Source organism: Theobroma cacao, chromosome 3, assembly GCF_053813885.1.
Source record: "Theobroma cacao isolate CCN51 chromosome 3, ASM5381388v1, whole genome shotgun sequence".
NCBI classification, from domain to species: domain Eukaryota; kingdom Viridiplantae; phylum Streptophyta; class Magnoliopsida; order Malvales; family Malvaceae; genus Theobroma; species Theobroma cacao.
Window position 1 is genome coordinate 42,326,691 of NC_142641.1, and position 16,600 is coordinate 42,343,290.

Sequence of the window (16,600 nt, forward strand, 5' to 3'; positions counted from 1 at the left end):
GTAATTTAATCATCGTCATCATCATCATCTTCTTCTTCACTTTCTGAAATAATTGACCTCTGAGGCATTTCAAGATAGCTTGCTCATTGTCTTTTTCATATCCCTTTCAAAACGAATCTCTACAGAAAAGAAAAAAGATTTAGGTAGTCTACTTTTGTTGCTTTTATAACCCAGATTTACAGCAAAAATTTGACAAAATTGATCAATCAAACGTAAGGTCATACACCTAACTCGTGTTTATACTATTTATCTTTGAAAAGAAATCTTTCTTTCACACACACACACGGAATCTCTTCTTTTTCAACACATGCTCAAGATAACAGTTCACTGCTTGCATGGCGACGGAAATGAAAGGGGCTGTGAGGGAATTTTTTTTCTCTTTTTTTTGGGTGTGTGTGTGGGGGGGTTGAAATGGATACGTTTCAGCAATGGAGAACCACAAGCAATTGTTTAAAGGTAAAAAGAAATAGAAAATATGTGGGGGGAGCTAGTTTACATTGGTTGTGACAGTAAAGGACAATGACTGCTTCAATTCGAAAGTGTGGAAGCTGTAGGCAAATGGGGTATAGGAAGATGATCAAATTTTCCTCACGAAAACGAAACTAGATTCTCCTTGGGACGGAGTTATATCTACCAATGTTTGCGAGTGTTTGATGGAGAGAGAAGGACTAATATCCACCAACAGAAATTGATCATTCTTCTCTTCCAATATGTTGATTCGATTTGCCAGAGATATCGGAAGGAGAGATTGTTTTGTTTGTTTGTGTGCATGCTTCCCCTTTCCAACAAGAAAGAAAAATTTCATTGCCAGGCTTGGACGGTCTAGAGGAGCAGAGAGCTACGCCGGATCAAAAATTAAAATTAAAAAAAAAATCATTTTATTGCTTTTAATCGTTTTCTATAAACCCAAATTTCACCATCAGGGAGAAAAGGAAGCTGCATGCCTGAATTAATTTGTCAAATAATAGACAAAACCCACCGCCATTTAGCTAACCTATCAGCTTCAAAGGCTGCTCTTCGTACCCGAAGGCTATGATCTTATTTTCACATTGTCACTAATCACTATCAGCATCATTTGAGGTGCCCTTTCCTGAAACCAATATGTCCGATGAGGAAAGAATTATAATATTCAAGCAGAAAATAATTTACACTGCTTAATTAATTATTCAAAACTATAATGAAAAAGGACAGGAAAATGTTTGTGTGTTGGAAAGAGCACAGCCCTTGATAAATGCATGCACAGGGTAATTAGTGTGATGTCTTCCAGGCATACAAGTTTGATGCTCTTTGGTGATTTCTTGGTTATAGACAAGGAAGAACATGGCCCAGTGCTTCATAATTCATTTGGCTACCTCGAAAAACCCTTTTCTTCTTTCCATTTTCAGGAGCATTTTCTGTTCCCCACTTTGATTGTTGTTTCCCGAGAGAAACTTGAACAGATAAGATCTCTAATTTTGCTCCACAAAAACATGTAACGGTGAGCATGAGAGGTGAGAGGTGATTGGCTTGCCAACAGCTAAGCTCACTAGTCCTGACCTGAATAAAGACTAAACCATCCGTGTCATGGGATATAACAGATTCGGAATTATATTTTCCACTGAACAAGGACAGGTTGGCTCAATTCTCTCTATCAAATTTGAATATTTCTTCTTTTGCCCTTCTTAGGCAAATCAACTCTTCATACACATGCACTCACATGGATGCTATACAATAATAGGATCAACTCAAAATTTTCTTAATTTGTTTAAGATAACATATGCTAAGCTTTTGCCTTGGACTATTAAAATTTTATATAACAATTTTTTTATCGAATAAAAAAAAAGAACAATTGGAACTTTATTTATTTATTTTATAAAAGATCATGTATTAATTATTAAATTAATTACTCGACTGTATCTAAAAAACATTTAATCATTTTTTTAATTAAAAAAAACGTAAGAGTGTACCAAGTTACCTTAAACTAGGATTTACATAGAGCTATACCCTCAGAAAGATTTTCCTTGTGTATTTCTTGCAAAGGCATCTGTCATATGCTTTTCAGTTTTCCACACTGACGGTGGGAACAGGAAAATCGCAGATGGCTAAGCCTACGCATGAATGACGTGGAGGAGTTTTGAGCCTATCAGCACGAAGTAGACGGTGTTTGGTCAGGTAAACGATTAAGTATATTAGCATGCATAATCATATGGTAAATGAGTGGAGCAGTTCCAACTTTAGATAGATCAATGCATACGGAAAGAGAAGTCCAACAGAGAATGAAGCATAGACTTAATTACAGCCACATGCTCTCGCAATTGAAAACAGACTCCAATTTTCTTATCCTAAACCGACCGACGCCAAACAAGAAAAAAAAAACTTGAAATCCTGAGAGAACCTTGTCAGCCACAGAAATTCATTGTGCAGAACAGAACATAAACCAAAGATGGGGCTAACTCTCTGTAGAGTTTGCTGAATCATGTCAAAGTAGTACCACCATGGGTTATCATATAACCCAGAAAATATTAGCCAAATTTCAGTAAGCTTACTTTCACCTGCAGCAGCTACCACCAGGAACAGGTCATGAGCAAATTTATTCTCATAGTGAGTGTGATATTATGATGTTGCATGACCATATAGATTTTGAGGTGAAGATAGTATATAGAAAATTCACTTCACTTTATGAATTACAACTTCTTTTTTGACAATGACTTCTGCAATTAACATGTCAGTTAGTACAAAATATCTCTTGTGAAGATATTTCACTCTGTGAGTATGGCAAATGACTGGTGCTTTTACATTTTCAATGGCAACCTCTTTTATCCTTATAACAACTTGTTTGCAAGAAAGTACAAACCAAAATGTATACATTCCCAAGCTGCAAAAGAAATGGTTGGTGAGCAAAAACATACCCATATAGTCAAGAACCAACACTATAGGAGATTCTCCCATTTCAAAAGTGATTATTGGTGACCGTTAAAGCTGAATACCTTTTGGATCTTAGTGTTTGTTAAGAATGGACAAGAAATAACCGCGTTTGGATGACACAACCTTGAAAAGTTGAGCTGACTAGTTTGGATCTTTTGCACTTTTTCTCTTTTAAAGCAGAGCCCACCAACGTTGTCTCCTTCAAAACGTTTATCCCAAAGCTTCTTTTTATAAATGAATGCAAACCATTTCACTTCTTCCCACATCCTTCGTTCCCTCCCCTCTTCATTTCCCAAACCAGCAAACAGAAACATGACCTTAACGTTACGCTCTTCTACTTCTTTCTTTAATCTAAAAGAAACCAAAAGCTTAACCAAAACTCCTGATGACTTCTTAGGCACCATTTGCTTTGCTCAAACGAAGCCTTCATGCCGTCTCCGAGCAAAGAATTCCATGTCGATGCAGGATGCACAGCTCTCATTGCATGGGAAAGTCTCAATCGGGGAAGGGAGGAATAGTGAGAATAGGGAGAAATTACATGGTCTAACAATTTCTCATAATGAGAATGACTCTAGGGTGCCTGTTTTTGTGATGTTGCCACTTGACACAATCACCCTAGGAGGTAACTTGATTAAGCAACGGGCGATGAATGCCAGTTTGATGGCGTTAAAGAGCGCAGGCGTGGAAGGAGTCATGGTGGATGCTTGGTGGGGTTTGGTGGAGAAAGATGGACCTTTAAAGTACAACTGGGAAGGGTATGCTGAGCTTGTGCAAATGGTCGAAAAGCATGGTCTAAAGCTCCAAGTGGTTATGTCTTTTCATCAGTGCGGAGGGAATGTTGGAGACTCTTGCAGGTATTGCTTTCACGTCTTCATATTTATTTCTTCTACTGGCAAAGAATATGCATTATTTCAATTCTCATTATGCAATATGGTTTTAGTAACATAAACCCAAGTTTTTCTCCTCAAATGTTGTAGCATTCCGCTACCTCCATGGGTGCTAGAAGAAATCAGCAAGAACCCGGACCTTGTCTACACTGAGAGGTCAGGGCGGAGGAACCCTGAATACATTTCCTTGGGCTGTGACTCGATCCCTGTTCTCAGGGGAAGAACACCTATTCAGGCTTACACAGATTACATGAGGAGCTTCCGCGAGAGGTTCAGAGATTACTTGGGTCGAGTTATTGTGGTAAGCATCTATAAAACTCAAAGGCAACTTTCGGATGTTAAAACACAGAACGGGAATTTAATTAAATGGTGTCAAATACACTGTCTTTAAATTAAAAGGTTTTATTCGTTATTATGCAAAAGCAGTGCAGGGGTAAACCTCGACAAAATAATACAAAAGAAATTTAGAGAATATCAGCAAAGAAACGAGAAATTGTTAACTTTTAAAATTTTAAAATCAGATGAGAGTTTATGTCTATTTCCAATAGATTTGAATGTCTGTTTCAACAGATATTTATGTGATCATTAAAAATAAATATAATTTATTATTTAATCACTTACACGCGACACTCGCTGAGTGTCTTTATAATATATTAATTATATATTATTAATTTAATTAATTTTAAGCTCATCTTAATTTATTTTTTATTTTAGCTCATTTTATTCTAATTATTATGTACTTTTTTCTTTTTATTTAAAAAATTGTTTTTTTTTTCAAATCTGAGTGTATCTTATAATTGAAAATGTCTAACATCAACGAGAGGGTAAATCATTTTGCACTAGTAAACAAATGGATAGAAGAATAGTAGTATAAACAGAAACTTCAATTCTCCTCCAAATTGTTTAACCCCCCACACTTCTGCAGGATCAGGACAGAAGAAGTAAATTACGAGTAATCCTTGTATCAAGGTTCAAGTAACAGGATAATCTTTTTTCTCAAAATGAATGGATGTAAGGAGAAATAGAACTAAAAACATTACTATTAAATACTAAAAGGTGAGAGGAAAAAAGAAAGATAATCAGAAAGGCAACTAAACAAAGATGTCAGCATCATACCACCAATCCATTAGGATTAGAGTCTAAATACCATCCAAATGATGGACCACCGGCGCCTACCATCATGTTTTAAATATCAAACATCAATATCTAGTTTTTTGCACCTTCATTTCTTTATTCAAGTGGCGACAATTTTTACTTTTTTGTAATTTCTGTTTCAGGAAATTCAAGTGGGGATGGGACCTTGCGGGGAGCTGAGATACCCAGCTTATCCAGAGAGCAATGGGACATGGAAGTTTCCTGGAATTGGAGAGTTTCAGTGCTACGACAAGGTAAATATAACCAACCAAAATGAAGTTCTCTTTTTATTTATCTTTTGGAAAGTGAAAGGAATTATGGGTCTTAAGCAATCATAATATTGCACATAATATGGAAGTTTCCTGGAATTGCATATGTTTGTTTCCTAAACAAGCCTTATAATGTTGAAACAGTATATGAGAGCTTCGCTTGAAGCAGCGGCCGAAGCCATCGGGAAGAAAGACTGGGGAAAAGGCGGTCCACATGATTCTGGCCACTACAAGCAATTTCCTGAAGAAACTGGGTTTTTCCGAAGGGATGGAACATGGAACACAGAGTATGGACAGTTCTTCCTGGAGTGGTACTCTGGGAAGCTACTGGAGCATGGAGATAGAATACTTGCAGCAGCGAAAGGAATATTCCACGGAACCGGTGCAATACTGTCTGGTAAGATAGCCGGAATTCACTGGCATTACAGAACAAGGTCTCACGCCGCAGAGCTGACAGCAGGGTACTACAACACTAGACATCGAGACGGTTACCTCCCAATAGCACAAATGTTGAGTAAACATGGAGTTGTTTTCAATTTCACATGCATGGAAATGAGAGACGGGGAACAACCTGATCAAGCAAACTGCTCACCGGAGGGATTGGTTCGGCAAGTAAAGATGGCAACAAGGACGGCCGGAGTTGAACTCGCTGGAGAAAATGCACTGGAAAGGTATGATGCCGGTGCATATTCACAAGTTTTGGCAACGAGTAGATCAGATTCTGGCAACGGATTGAGTGCATTTACATATCTAAGAATGAACAAAAGGCTGTTCGAAGGGGGCAACTGGCGGCACTTGGTGGAATTTGTGAAGAACATGTCAGAAGGAGGTCGGAAAATTTCAGAGTGCGACTCCCGGGGGACAAACCTTTACATTGGGTTTATCAGAGAGAAGAATGTCGAGAAAATGAAGGAGGCTGCTCCTGTATAGAAACTATCTACAAAGTCCTGGATAACAGTATATAGTTTTTAGTGTAATATAAGCTAGAAAAACAAAGCAAAAAGACTATAGTTCATATACACCATAATTTTAAATATCATATGCCAAAGTAGCAGATGGGTAAAACCAAAAATAAAATATTTGGAGATTAATTTCATTCAATCTTAGGCCAAGATCATTTTCTTTTTATTCCAATTTTTTTGGTCACACTTTGAAGATTGAATCGGTCCAATTAATTTTCCAGTGTATCATTGTAATCAATGCAAAAGGGCTCTCAAACTGTTATGAATGTTTATTTTTGTAACAAATATATATATATATATATATGAATGTTGTTATTTCTAGTTTATTGATTACATTTCCAATATTTGTATATTTCAAAGCCAATTTCTACATTCAAAGACTACATAAAGAATTCTTCAATTTAAAGCACCAATAATTTGGCTGACATTTGATAACAACAATAAATTGTGGAACTGCTACATTGAGGGGAACATGAAAAGCATAGACATGATAAATCATGGCCTTTTTTCTTCTTTTATTTCCCTCCTTTTTGGATAAATAACACAATCTTAAATATTTTTAAAATTGATGAAACCATAACAGAACGTGCAAAATACATGCATTTTACATTTCCTGTAGCACGATAAGAGCAAAATCACATCATGATGCCTAACAAAAGCATCATTTATTTGCAATTCAAAACAATTTATTTATAGAAGAAAAAGTTGTAGACTTTGGTTACGGCATGAAGCCCGCCCTGCTTTAAACAACATATCCAGTGTGGCAACGGCCAAAGGCTCCAAGTATCAACATGATTTTATATTGTTTTAAGATGGTTGTGCACATGCATTGATGCTCTATGATGTGTTATGTCTGAAATTATACACCTCAATTAGTTAGTTTCAAACAATTCTTTCACCCGTAGAAGATAGTTTTCATACAGTGAACCCAATAGGCCCAGAGTTTTTAAAAAACCTTGTCTACAAAAAGCTACAAGACATGAAGCACGCAGCCAATGCAGGCCAAGGGAGCATGTTCTCAGTATCAATCGGACTCTCCTTAAGTTTTGGCGATTTCCAAGCCTTGAGGAAGAAAATCATTCACTCACAGCTTACTTGATGCTCCCATGTAGCTGAATATGCCACAATCCAGATGAAAAGTTTATAATTTGGACATTCATCAAGATAGTATTTGAAAAGAAAAAAAAATCCACACACCATTAATCAGACATTCAGCAATTGCCATGTAACTGATGCAGTAAGTTCGAGATATTCAAATGAGACAGAAGCAAAAGAATGGATTAACACATTTCGAGTTAAAATATGTAAATTAAGCCACCTTGTGCATGTGGTTGCACAAAGAAAAATGAAATCAGAAGTTCCTAATTAGCATTCGGCTCAATCAACAAATTTGACAAAATGTGAAGTGAACAAATTGAAGGTCCTTCAGAATTATGGAAACAGCAAATAAGTCACATTACTACAGCACCAAACTGGCCTCATAATAATAGCATCTAAAACATCAAAGACATAAAGTTCTAAAAATATCAGTCCTAAAGTACTAACTTTAAACAGTTGATAGCTAATACAAAAGTACTAATACATGCCTCAATCTCTAAAACCCAAACATATCTACTGGGATCCACCTAGTAGCATCCACCTACTGGGAAGTAAAAAGTGGTAATTGGTTTTCACAGTATCAGCACTTAAAATAGCTCCAACCTTTACAACTTCTTTCTCCCCAAGTCCATCAATCTTAGGTACGATATCATACACTTTCCCTTTCAGCACTGCATCATCAGCCATGAACACAAAGTTATTAATCAATCTACCAAGCTCAACACTTAGATCCTCACATATCTCACCAAGTTTCTGTATTGTGCTAAAGAATGGGTCATCCTGACATTTTCTAGTTCTAACCCTCCTTTGAAGAATGGATGTCTCCCTAAGCAGTTCATTTCTTGTTGCTGCACCATTGAAGGTTTCTCTATTTCCGTCTGGGCTCCAAGTGACCCACTTTGACTTTGCCCAGATCTTCTGCATTAAACATTTCCTCATCTTCTTCAGCTAGAATTTTGTTCAAAGCTTCATGAACTGCTTAAGTCAAATCAGATTCAGACACCTTTCTTTTAATGGGATGTTTCTCATAATTACTATAGTTGGATCTTTTACACTTTCTATTTTGGTGCATCTCTTATTATAAGAAGCAACACAAAAAGTGATAATCAACATCATATTCTGAATCCTTATAGCCAATGCTATAGCAGTCGTGAGCATGGCAATTTGCTCTTGTGAGAATCCTTCCATGATGGGAACTAAATAAGAGACAGATTAAACATTCATTTCAGCCCCAAAGCCTTAGTTGAACAAAACAAAATTTATTATTTTTATCACATAAAGCACCCTAAAACTAGAGGCACCAATAGGAAAAGGAAAACGAAAGAGGCATCCTGCATCAAGTTTTGTCTTCCCCAACAACTTGCTCTCCTAAATTTCAAACAACAAAAAAATGCTTGACAATTTAAATAAAGATCCAACCCATTTTAAATATAAAACAGAAAAGTCAAAAACAGTGTTCACTTCCCTCATAAACAGAGAAAAAGGGGAAAAAGAAGAGATACCACAAAACAAAAAATCACATCCAGAGATAGCAAGGGATCTATAAACTAAGATGCATAGAAAGAGATAGGCTCAGATTACTTGAATTTCAATAAGAAATGGAATATTCCAGCTATAAAGTACACTAGAGTTTCCAACGAGCTTCTCCTGCCAAATTCCCGGTAGAAAAGAAGGGGAACGCGGTGCGGCGAGGGTTTCAATTTTGAGAGAAAGAGATGAGGAAAGTGAGAGAGCTACAGTAACCGCCCCCAATGACAATAACTTTCCCACATCCCGTGGAAAAATCACATTGCTGTGAATGTGGCATACCAAACGTGGGAATCTCCTTCCCACCGAAGTAGCCAACTTTCCTCTAATCAAACCCCACCTTTGCAAATGAGACCAAAAAAAAAAAAAGAGCAATGCAGGTGTTTTTCTATGCTGTCAATCAATCATATCATATTCGAAAGAAAATTCTCTAGGTCGGAGAACTGGAAATACCGATCAAGAATGCGAAGATGGTGAGGAAGACGAGGAGTTTGAATCATCACGGCGAAGACTTTCGATCAAGTCGCCCAGTTCTTTACGAGCAGACTCTCTGCCAAACATGAATCCATACCTAATAAAAAATTTTGAAAAACAAAAAATAAAAATCAAACGTCGACGGATGGAGAGATTCTTGGGAAAGTGGATAAAATAAAAATTAAAAAAAAAAAGGAGTTGCCACCAGTAAGAAACGGCGGAGAAGGCAGCGGCGGTGGCAACCGTTTGAATGAGAGTGAACGTTTTTCCCATTTCTTTGTTCTTTTTCCGATAACTGAAACGGAGTGATTTTGGGTTTTAATTAAGGGTTTAAGAATTTTGACTTTTAAACAATACACATGGGCCGTATCTGGGCTCACGTGTGTTCGTAATTCTCATGGATTAAACTTGGACGTTAGCCCAGGTTTCGGCCCAAATAATAAAAGGCCGTAGGCCCATTAGGTTTCGTCCCTTACCAAAGTTTTTAGCCTATTTCGACCCAGGTGGTATAACTATTACGAAAGGATCCGTAATGAAGTCGTTGCATTCTTTTTATTGTCTATAATAATAATATATATATTGATGGGTTAAAACCATAATTAGCTTGACCTCTTATGTATGGAGTCAAAAATATTAGCAAATCAATTACCTTCAAAACACCCCATTTATTTTTCTTTCAAAAGAACAGAAAATATATTAAAAAAGTTAATTGATTGATTTTATATGAGTATTCGTAATCATCAATTCAATAATATAGAGTTCAGACATTTTATATTTAGACTTGAAACGATTTGAGCAAAATTAATAATACTTGTTCCGAATTTAGGTATGTTTCAAGTATCACTCTTAAAATAGCCGTTATAGAAAACATGATTATATTAATTCTTGAATATTATTGTGTAGCCGGTACCCTAAACCCAATTGTACATACATAAAAAATACTTCAACTTTTTCATTAACAATGAAATTTATATAGCAATTTAATGCAAAAGAACTTACAATGGCTACTGTAATTTACAAGCATTTCTACTAATCTCGCCTTTTTAGTCACTCGTTGCCTCTTCCATCCATGAATGGTATAATATGGTAGTTAAAAAATGTATGCATAGACCAAGGTCTTGCAGAGTTGAGTTGAATGGAACACTACATCACAATTCCTCAGGGGATCCATCACCTCTCACCTTTGGATATAACTTAGCTCCACACACCAACGAAAATAGGAGTATCCCATTATCATTTACAATCCAGGCATTCATAGTTCAAACCTGTCAAAGGAAAAGCAAAAAACAGCTAAGAGTCACTGATAAAAGGTTCCAGGGTTGGCTCTTCTAAAGATCACGAATGTCCTGTACCAACCTTTTCTGATCTTCGCCCACCGTTTCTAGATGAAGATGTAAGAGGTGACTTGCTGACCGAAGAGCTTCCCTCGTCTGAGTCTTGTATTGCTTGCTTCAAGCTCTCTACCACCTGGCTCATTGTTGGTCTTTCCTTGGCATTTTTGTTTAGGCAGCTATCAGCCAACTTGCCAACTTTTCGAGCTGCACTGGGAGAATAATTGTTTCTAAGTCGAGGGTCTATTATCATGCTGAATCGTTTACTATCAGGAGGAAATTGTTTCACCCAGTCTAGAAGCTTCTGCTCCAATGTTGGGCGGTTTCTTTCCACTGTTCGCCTCCCTGTGAGGACCTCATAAAGTACCACCCCAAAAGTCCATATGTCACTTTGGATTGTGAGATGGCCTGTTTCAACATATTCTGGGGCAGCATATCCATAGGTTCCAACCACCTTTAACAAGATGAAAAGAAATGATACTGTCAACCACCTTAATTTAACAAAGTTCATGTTCGGGAATGAGTCATGCTTCTCATAAATATTCACAATGCAACTCTGACTCATGAATACAAGAGTAAACATACAAAGCTGGAATCAGACTCATTCATCCAAATCTTTTCCTAACACAAAGAAGCCTATCATGTAAATCTAGAAAACTGTGCCTCCTTTCCCGAGAGGGAAAAATTTGTGGAAGTAGATCCATTTGGTATCCTAAAGATATTGAGTGCCTAATGTGCTAAGCAGCTAAAAGAGCTAAACTAGTGCTTGTACTGCACACTTAAGATGTTGAGGGTCAGCAGATAGTGGAAGGTTGAGCCAACCAACAAGAATGCAGTGAACAAACATCAAATTTAGTCAGAAGTCATGAAGTACAGTACTTAAATAACCAACATCTACTTACCGCTGTGGATACATGAGTACGATCGCCAGTTGGCCCTTCCCTTGCAAGCCCAAAGTCTGAGAGCTTTGGCTTAAAATTTTCATCCAATAGCACATTTGAGGATTTGAAATCTCGATATATCACCTGTTCAAAGAACACAAGGCAGATAAGAGTATGGTCTTCAAGTAAATGAAGAAATAACCAATGTCAATCCATTATAAGAATGCACTGAATGAAGTTTTTTGCTTTATTTTATCCGATAGGTAATTAACTGCATTACTTGTAACAGGTACTGAAGTAGAAGGCAATCCCAGCATTAAATCCTGAAAGTAACTTGAATTCTCTCTCCCCTAAACTTTCCAATTCGGAAATTTTGGCTTTTGGGGCCTATAGAGAAAATGGCTAATTGGCCTATAGTTTCAGTGGAAGAAACTATTTTCTCTTCAGTCTTCCCTTTTATGGCCACCCTTTCCTTCTTCCTACCTTTTCTCCCCCCTTTTCCACCCACCTCTTTCCAACTTCTTACTTTTTTCTCTATCCTAGCAAGCAAGTCTTAATGTGATAATTTATGGTGGTTTTGCTCAAGTCATCTGAACACAAGAAGATTGTACCTTGACTTCCAATCCTTCGTGTAGGTAAGCGAGTCCTTCTGCTGCACCAAGCATAATCTCTAATCTTGTTTTCCAAGGTAAAGTGGATGTTGTGCTAAAAAGATGATGTTCTAAGCTCCGGTTAGGCATGAATTCATACACCAGCAGTCTCTGGATCCCTCTTTCGCCATCTACAGAACAATATCCAATAAGTTTTACTAGGTTGGGATGATTAACGACACCAAGAAACTGAACCTCCGCAAGCCATTCCTTATGACCCTACATGAGTTTAGCAAAAATATAATAAGAAACAGAAACTAGTTCTTCAAATAAAGTGCAAAGATTTTAGCAAGCAAAAAGAAGAAACTATAATTTGTACTAGTAAGTGACAACAATAATATTCATCTTTCAAAAAAAAAAAAAAAAAGGTGACAACAATAATATGAGAATTGAGGATAATCAGCCAACTTGAAGCTTCAAAGACATGCATCTACTTTAAAGGCAAAAAATCATGTAGCAAGCTACTTTGAAAGCAGTGTGAACACAATCCAGCTAAATCAAGGACATTACTGCAGATGAGAATGTACTACAATTCTTCCTTTCAGCACAAATGATCATATGAAATTTAAGAAAATGCAACTGCTTCTGCTTTGCGGATGAACGAGTTACAAGTAGCAGAGATATAAAGTAGATAGTTTAGAAGGGAAAAAAGAAAGATGTCTCTGCTTCCATTTTGGAGACTGCTATATCACTACAATGACGAAATTTTAGAAGGGTCTGTTCATCCAATTTTCTATTAACAACAACATTTTGATTTCAATTTTGGAAGTAATGCGTGTAAACCCCTAGGGTTTTGCTTCTTATCTAATTTCTCATCAGCTTTCTACTAAAGATAGATGGAAAATTTCTGTAATACTATGCATCATAAACCTGAAACTTATAGCACACCCTTTCTATGTTTTAGCAGACACTATTCAAGTAAGAGTTACTAGTGTAGCCATACTTGGGCCCAACTCTTCAATCATCCAGGACCATTTCTCCTTAAAGTGATAAGCTAAAAGGAAAGAATCCATCATACTACATTAGAAATGTAAGTGATATGGAGAGCGACGAGACAGACACAGGAACCTCATGATCCAAAGCAAGAATAGCAGACTGTTATCTTATATCAAAATCTTTTGGATCCTTACAAGATTCTAAACAGTGAATCTGATCTACGACATTGAATTCTCAATTAGCCAACACCATATCCACCACATAGATTCCTAAATTTTGTATGACTACTAAGAAAATTAACCCAAATCTCAATTCTGGCACCATCACTATCCAATCATTCTAGGAATCACCCTTACAGCAATTCATCAATATTCACTAAATCTAAGGGTGCGGAGTGTACCATTTCATCACATTTTGTTGCAAAATTAAAATGAAAATCCTTTTCAGCTATCGTGAATAGAAAGACCAGAAAAAGTGCAGGATGTTATATTGAAAAGATACTGCAAGAACACTAGTAGATTATGTGTTAAAAAGCAAATTTAAGGAAAGAAAAAGTTTGCAGGAAGTACCTGTAAACTGTGCGCGTTGAGCTTCTTTATAGCAACAACTATAGGTTCACCTCGACCATCGAGAGGCTTAATTGTTCCTTTATAAACACTCCCAAAACCACCCTCTCCAATCTTTAACATCCTATTGAAGCCATTTGTCGCATCCCTCAACTCTTGAAAAGAGAAGACCCTCAAATTATGCTCATTTTCTTTGTACAACTCTGGTATGCTCCTTGGAGATGGCAAAGATCTTGATGTCCGAGTCAGTGCTGAATTATCCGATTTACTTTGGTTCCTCAGTTCAGGGGTAGAGCTTGATTTTCTTTTCTTGCTCTTTGATTTGTCCTTGAAGATCGAAAAACACTTCATTTCTAAGCTTAATTACAAAAAAACAAAACTCTTCCAGTTATCCTTAAAATTGTTGTATCAAACTGCGACCTCTTCCCCACGTTTAACTTAATCCTCAAAAGATAGATAAAAAAGATAAGAAGAAAACTGGGTTTTGAACAAGACCAAGGAAAATTGAACCCTGATAGGGAAAAAGAGAAAGAAAATGGACCCAGAAAAGTCTAGGAGCCAAGCAGAGGAAAAATGAAGAAGAAAAGCCAAAATATATAAGACATGAAGCAAACAGGGAAAAAGAAATAAAACAAGACGACAATTCTACAGATAATGTGAACAAAAAACGAGCCTAGCTAAGTAGCCAAGAGGAAACAGGCGTGAAGCTAAAGAGATTGAATTTTTCCAACAAGGGTAGAAGAAGCGAAAACCCAAATAAGAAACAGTAAAGGAAACACAGATCAATGTTTGGAAAATATTGCACAATCACGATTACAAACATACACCTGGCACCTCCTTTACAGGAAGGATAGAACTTAAAAGGAGAAAAAAAAAATAGCGTGTATAAAACGATGAAATCAAGGCAATGAAAAGGACAGGATAGAGAAGAGACTGAACATGACTGTAGCCCGCAGGCAACATAGAAAGACCAAGCAAGAAAGATGCAGAAGTTCCATCAAATCTTCTTTTCCCTGGGCTATGTTTCTCCGTTCACATTGACATTTTTGCAAATGAACAATGAATCGTAGTAGTAAGTAACCAAAAATATTAACGTCATACCGCGTTATCTCTGGTTTCTAACTTTCCCATGGACCCCGTGCTTCGTAGGCTATGACTGTTGACCTCTTCTAATTGTCGTTTGTTTTCTTTTTTTCTATTAAAAGAAGCACTGCAAGTCTGCAAAAGTCCTACGCACACAGGTACAAAAAGGCAAATGGTTTACGTTTGTTGTCATTTGAACAGAACAGGAACAGCCAAAACAACAGACCCTTCATCGAAGTTCCCATTTCACTTCTGCGGTTCGGCCTAGGGGTCGAGGATCAGATTATGCAGTCTTTTCAGCAACGTGGCGTCAACTTTAGATTCAACACGCTGACGTCACCTTCTTTATTAAGTTCGTTCATGTAATATTACAATTTCCTTTTTATAAATTGCGACCTAGTGTAGCATTTAATTTTTTTTTTTATAATTAGGTAAATCTTAATGTTTGACAAGATTAAATAAGATAACGATAGTTTATAATCGGTTAGTATAAAATTACTAGTTATACACGTTCAAATAATGATTTTAAGGTATTTATTATTTAAACTCAATTATGAAGAATAATTTTTAATATTAAATTTTTGTTTTATATATATTTATAGATTATTTTTAATTAATATAACACTAACTCCAATTTATTAATTATTTAAAATATAGTTTAAAACATTAATTTATTTTTAATGATTTAATTTAAATTTATTCATTTAATTTTATTAATAATATACCATAAAAATAATTATAAATTTATTTTTTTTTTGTTTCAAATTTGAATTTTTTGTGAGTATTAATAATCAAGTTCAACTATTAAATATTAATTTTTAAATTTGAATTAAGTAGAGTATAAATAATTAAATGTTAATCGATTTCAAATTTAAATATTTTAAAATTAACGAATACTTTTATTCTTTATTAAGTGAAAGATTAATTATTTCTTACTTATTAAATATGTCATTCACATATTTCACTATCGGATTAATAAACTATTCCAAGGGGAATCCAACTAAAGATTAAAGTATTCATTAAAGAATGAAGCACTGGGAGAGGTAAATGTACAAGAGAAATTTGTCCAATGTCGAAACAGCAGCATTCTCAAATTTTAAGCAACAAAAACAAATTAATTAATCTGGACTCCTCAAGGATGAGGTCCTATGACTTGACATCTTAAGACCACTTAATTTCTTTAGTCCACATGCTGCCCATGCTCACAATTTCTTTGTAGACAAACCTTTAATTTCTTCAACTCTTTGACCTTGACTGCCTCCGCAAGTTGTGTGGGTGATTTATAATATTTTAATCATGGCCATGGGTCAGGTCACAGGTGTCAGTGCTATCAAGAATTTTGGGTTCGGAGCCTCAATTGGGTAGTCCGTTGTAAAATAAGGGAACAAAACTATTTAGTCAAATAATTAGGACACTAGTGTAATTAAGAAAAAGGAAAAATATAATGGAAATAGAAGCTTTTATTATTTATCTTTTAATTTTACCTTTTACTATTTGCTTTTAAATTTTAATCTGTATTTGATGATCAATTACAGTCTACAAATTGTTGGTCTTTGTCTCATTGAAGAAATTTAGAGTCGTTTGGTGTTTTTTTTTTTTTTGGAAAAATGACTTAATAGACTTCAATCTTTTTCGAATATATATTAAAATTAATTTAAAAACCATATCATTTTCGATTATTATATTATAACTAATTAATTATATGGACTTTACAGTTTATAAATGATGGATCTCCTAATAATTTTATTACAATTGGATAATATTAAGTTTTAGTCCGACTAGGAAATTTCCATTAAATGAAAACTATTGTAAAGTATTACACGTAAGAGAGACACATGCGCGGAAAAAAGCAAACTAAATGGTGCTTTTAACTTTGACGCGTTCGTTTCCCCTTGACA

The 16,600-nt window shown here is 35.8% G+C and overlaps 3 protein-coding genes across 4 annotated transcripts; 1 reads left to right on the forward strand and 2 right to left on the reverse strand.

Annotated features, from left to right (window-relative positions):
• The first annotated feature begins 3,186 nt into the window (after positions 1 to 3,186).
• Positions 3,187 to 6,422, forward strand: CT-BMY (chloroplast beta-amylase). The gene is made up of 4 exons (XM_018117250.2): positions 3,187 to 3,758; positions 3,882 to 4,092; positions 5,069 to 5,179; positions 5,339 to 6,422. The coding sequence occupies exons 1-4, from the start codon at positions 3,217 to 3,219 to the stop codon at positions 6,122 to 6,124; spliced, it is 1,650 nt and encodes a 549-aa protein (XP_017972739.2). The 5' UTR covers positions 3,187 to 3,216; the 3' UTR covers positions 6,125 to 6,422.
• A 495-nt stretch (positions 6,423 to 6,917) lies between these two features.
• Positions 6,918 to 9,565, reverse strand: LOC18606126 (Putative membrane lipoprotein). Of its 2 annotated transcripts, none has more exons than XM_007039572.3 (3): positions 9,461 to 9,565; positions 9,235 to 9,352; positions 6,918 to 7,268 (listed from the first exon to the last, which is right to left on the reverse strand). In XM_007039572.3, the coding sequence occupies exons 1-2, from the start codon at positions 9,526 to 9,528 to the stop codon at positions 9,238 to 9,240; spliced, it is 183 nt and encodes a 60-aa protein (XP_007039634.2). In that variant the 5' UTR covers positions 9,529 to 9,565; the 3' UTR covers positions 6,918 to 7,268; positions 9,235 to 9,237. The 2 variants fall into 2 exon arrangements, with proteins under 2 accessions (XP_007039634.2, XP_017972744.1); XM_018117255.2 differs by lacking the exon at positions 6,918 to 7,268 and adding an exon at positions 7,546 to 8,450.
• Positions 9,566 to 10,187: 622 nt separating this feature from the next.
• LOC18606127 (Protein kinase superfamily protein) lies at positions 10,188 to 14,769 on the reverse strand. The gene is made up of 5 exons (XM_007039573.3): positions 13,623 to 14,769; positions 12,079 to 12,336; positions 11,489 to 11,611; positions 10,612 to 11,040; positions 10,188 to 10,520 (listed from the first exon to the last, which is right to left on the reverse strand). The coding sequence occupies exons 1-5, from the start codon at positions 13,968 to 13,970 to the stop codon at positions 10,515 to 10,517; spliced, it is 1,164 nt and encodes a 387-aa protein (XP_007039635.2). The 5' UTR covers positions 13,971 to 14,769; the 3' UTR covers positions 10,188 to 10,514.
• Positions 14,770 to 16,600: the final 1,831 nt, after the last annotated feature.

Bases quoted from the DNA above. Each gene is read 5' to 3' on its own strand.
- LOC18606127 (XM_007039573.3), bottom strand. From the start codon at position 13,970: ATGAAGTGTTTTTCGATCTTCAAGGACAAATCAAAGAGCAAGAAAAGA. The intron at 12,337-13,622 runs GTACTTCCTGCA...AAACTCATGTAG, and splicing joins TCAACGCGCACAGTTTACAG to GGTCATAAGGAATGGCTTGC. The intron at 11,041-11,488 runs GTAAGTAGATGT...ATCTTGTTAAAG, and splicing joins GTACTCATGTATCCACAGCG to GTGGTTGGAACCTATGGATA.
- CT-BMY (XM_018117250.2), top strand. From the start codon at position 3,217: ATGACCTTAACGTTACGCTCTTCTACTTCTTTCTTTAATCTAAAAGAA. The intron at 3,759-3,881 runs GTATTGCTTTCA...CAAATGTTGTAG, and splicing joins AATGTTGGAGACTCTTGCAG to CATTCCGCTACCTCCATGGG. The intron at 5,180-5,338 runs GTAAATATAACC...ATGTTGAAACAG, and splicing joins AGTTTCAGTGCTACGACAAG to TATATGAGAGCTTCGCTTGA.
- LOC18606126 (XM_007039572.3), bottom strand. From the start codon at position 9,528: ATGGGAAAAACGTTCACTCTCATTCAAACGGTTGCCACCGCCGCTGCC. The intron at 9,353-9,460 runs GTGGCAACTCCT...ATTTTTTATTAG, and splicing joins TTCTCCGCCGTTTCTTACTG to GTATGGATTCATGTTTGGCA.